At 52.8% G+C, this 1,667-nt stretch overlaps 1 protein-coding gene across 1 annotated transcript in view; it reads left to right on the forward strand.

Moving 5' to 3' along the window:
• The window catches only part of TRUB1 (TruB pseudouridine synthase family member 1), a 16,201-nt gene that overhangs the window by 8,893 nt on the left and 5,641 nt on the right, over positions 1-1,667 (forward strand). The window contains exon 6 of the mRNA XM_018573160.1: positions 958-1,030. Coding sequence (XP_018428662.1) covers positions 958-1,030 — 73 coding nt within the window. The remainder of the gene's footprint in view (positions 1-957; positions 1,031-1,667) is intronic.

The raw sequence follows: 1,667 nt of genomic DNA on the forward strand, positions 1-1,667 counted from the left end.
TTGTCTCCGCCCCCTCCTGTAATAAAGACCGCTCACTGCTGCTCTCTCTCCTTGTGCAGGGTGACTGGTCTTGTCTCCGCCCCCTCCTGTAATAAAGACCGATCGCTGCTGCTCTCTCTCTCCTTGTGCAGGGTGACTGGTCTTGTCTCCGCCCCTCCTGTAATAAAGACCGCTCACTGCTGTTGTCTCTTTGTGCAGGGTGACTGGTCTTGTCTCCGCCCCTTCCTGTTATACAGACCGCTCACTGCTGCTCTCTCTACTAGTGCAGGGTGACTGGGGGGGAGGCGGGTCTCTATGGCTGGAGAATTATTGGCTTCATTATAATAATCCCCGGGGATCCTGCCGTGGAGGTCCTTGTTCAGACACTTCCTGTTATAGGGTGACAACGTTCTGTGCTTGTTCAGACACTTCCTGTTATAAGGTGACCACGTTCTGTCCTTGTTCAGGCACTTCCTGTTATAGGGTGACAACGTTCTGTGCTTGTTCAGGCACTTCCTGTTATAGGGTGACAATGCTCTGTCCTTGTTCAGACACTTCCTGTTATAGGATGACAACGCTCTGTCCTTGTTCAGGCACTTCCTGTTAATGGTTGACACTGCTCTGTCCTTGTTCAGGCACTTCCTGTTATAGGGTGACAACGTTCTGTGCTTGTTCAGACACTTCCTGTTATAAGGTGACAACGTTCTGTCCTTGTTCAGGCACTTCCTGTTGTAGGATGACACCGCTCTGTCCCTGTCTCGCAATTGTCCCCCTGTGTTGTCACGCGGGCTCCCGGTGAAGTCTACAGGTATCCGCTCCACATTACACAGACACGGCCCCCTGTTGTCACCATCGGGAAATGTCACGCAGCCATCGCTGGGGTCATGTAGACAGGAAGTAGTTGCCGGAGACGGAATAATGGGGGGAAATCCGTATTTTTATGGTTCACGAATGTTTTGTTTCCCCCTTCCCCCGCAGATCACATCACCAGAGAGGAGCTGGAGAAGGTGCTGGAGACATTCACGGGAGACATCATGCAGGTCCCCCCGCTGTACGTATATATAAGAGGAGGCGGCCATTGCTCTGTACTGCTGGAAATGCTGCTTACCTGGCTGTCTCGTCATTCCCCCGCCCTGGAATAGGGGGAGATACCCGGTTCTAACTTCACTGGCTGCATGCTTTATCTGGGTGTCAGTGTTGCAATGCCTCATGGGACTCGTAGTTCCACAGCAGCTGGAGTGCCGAGGCTGCCCGCCCCTGTCCCAAAGAATTGTGTGTATAAAGTTTGTTGTAACAAAGGGGGAAACCTGCAGTCAGCACTCGGGGGACAGACATGTTCTCTCCTCTTTGGGGCAGTGGAGACACTTTGGGGGTCTGTGTATAAACGCATTGCTGAGCCGCTCGCCCCACGATTCTCCGAACATTCGTTCTGTGCACATAGAGACCATGTGATCTTTAGCGGTCAGATGTAATACCCCATTGTGGCCACTAGATGGCGCTGAGGACATGTAGGTCTTTCCTGCGCTCCTCGGCTCCATCTGGTGGTCATATCGCAGTATTACATTGCATTGCATTTGCCTCTATTCACGCCGAGTGAAAGTTCGCAGAGATTGGCGGGGCGCATGGCCTGGGCCGGTGCAAGGATTTTGGCCTACACGGGCGAAGGTGGATTTTTGTGGCTGCAGCAG

This window comes from Nanorana parkeri, unplaced genomic scaffold (genome assembly GCF_000935625.1).
Source record: "Nanorana parkeri isolate BGI_ZX_2015 unplaced genomic scaffold, ASM93562v1 scaffold2260, whole genome shotgun sequence".
Classification (NCBI taxonomy): Eukaryota; Metazoa; Chordata; class Amphibia; order Anura; family Dicroglossidae; genus Nanorana; species Nanorana parkeri.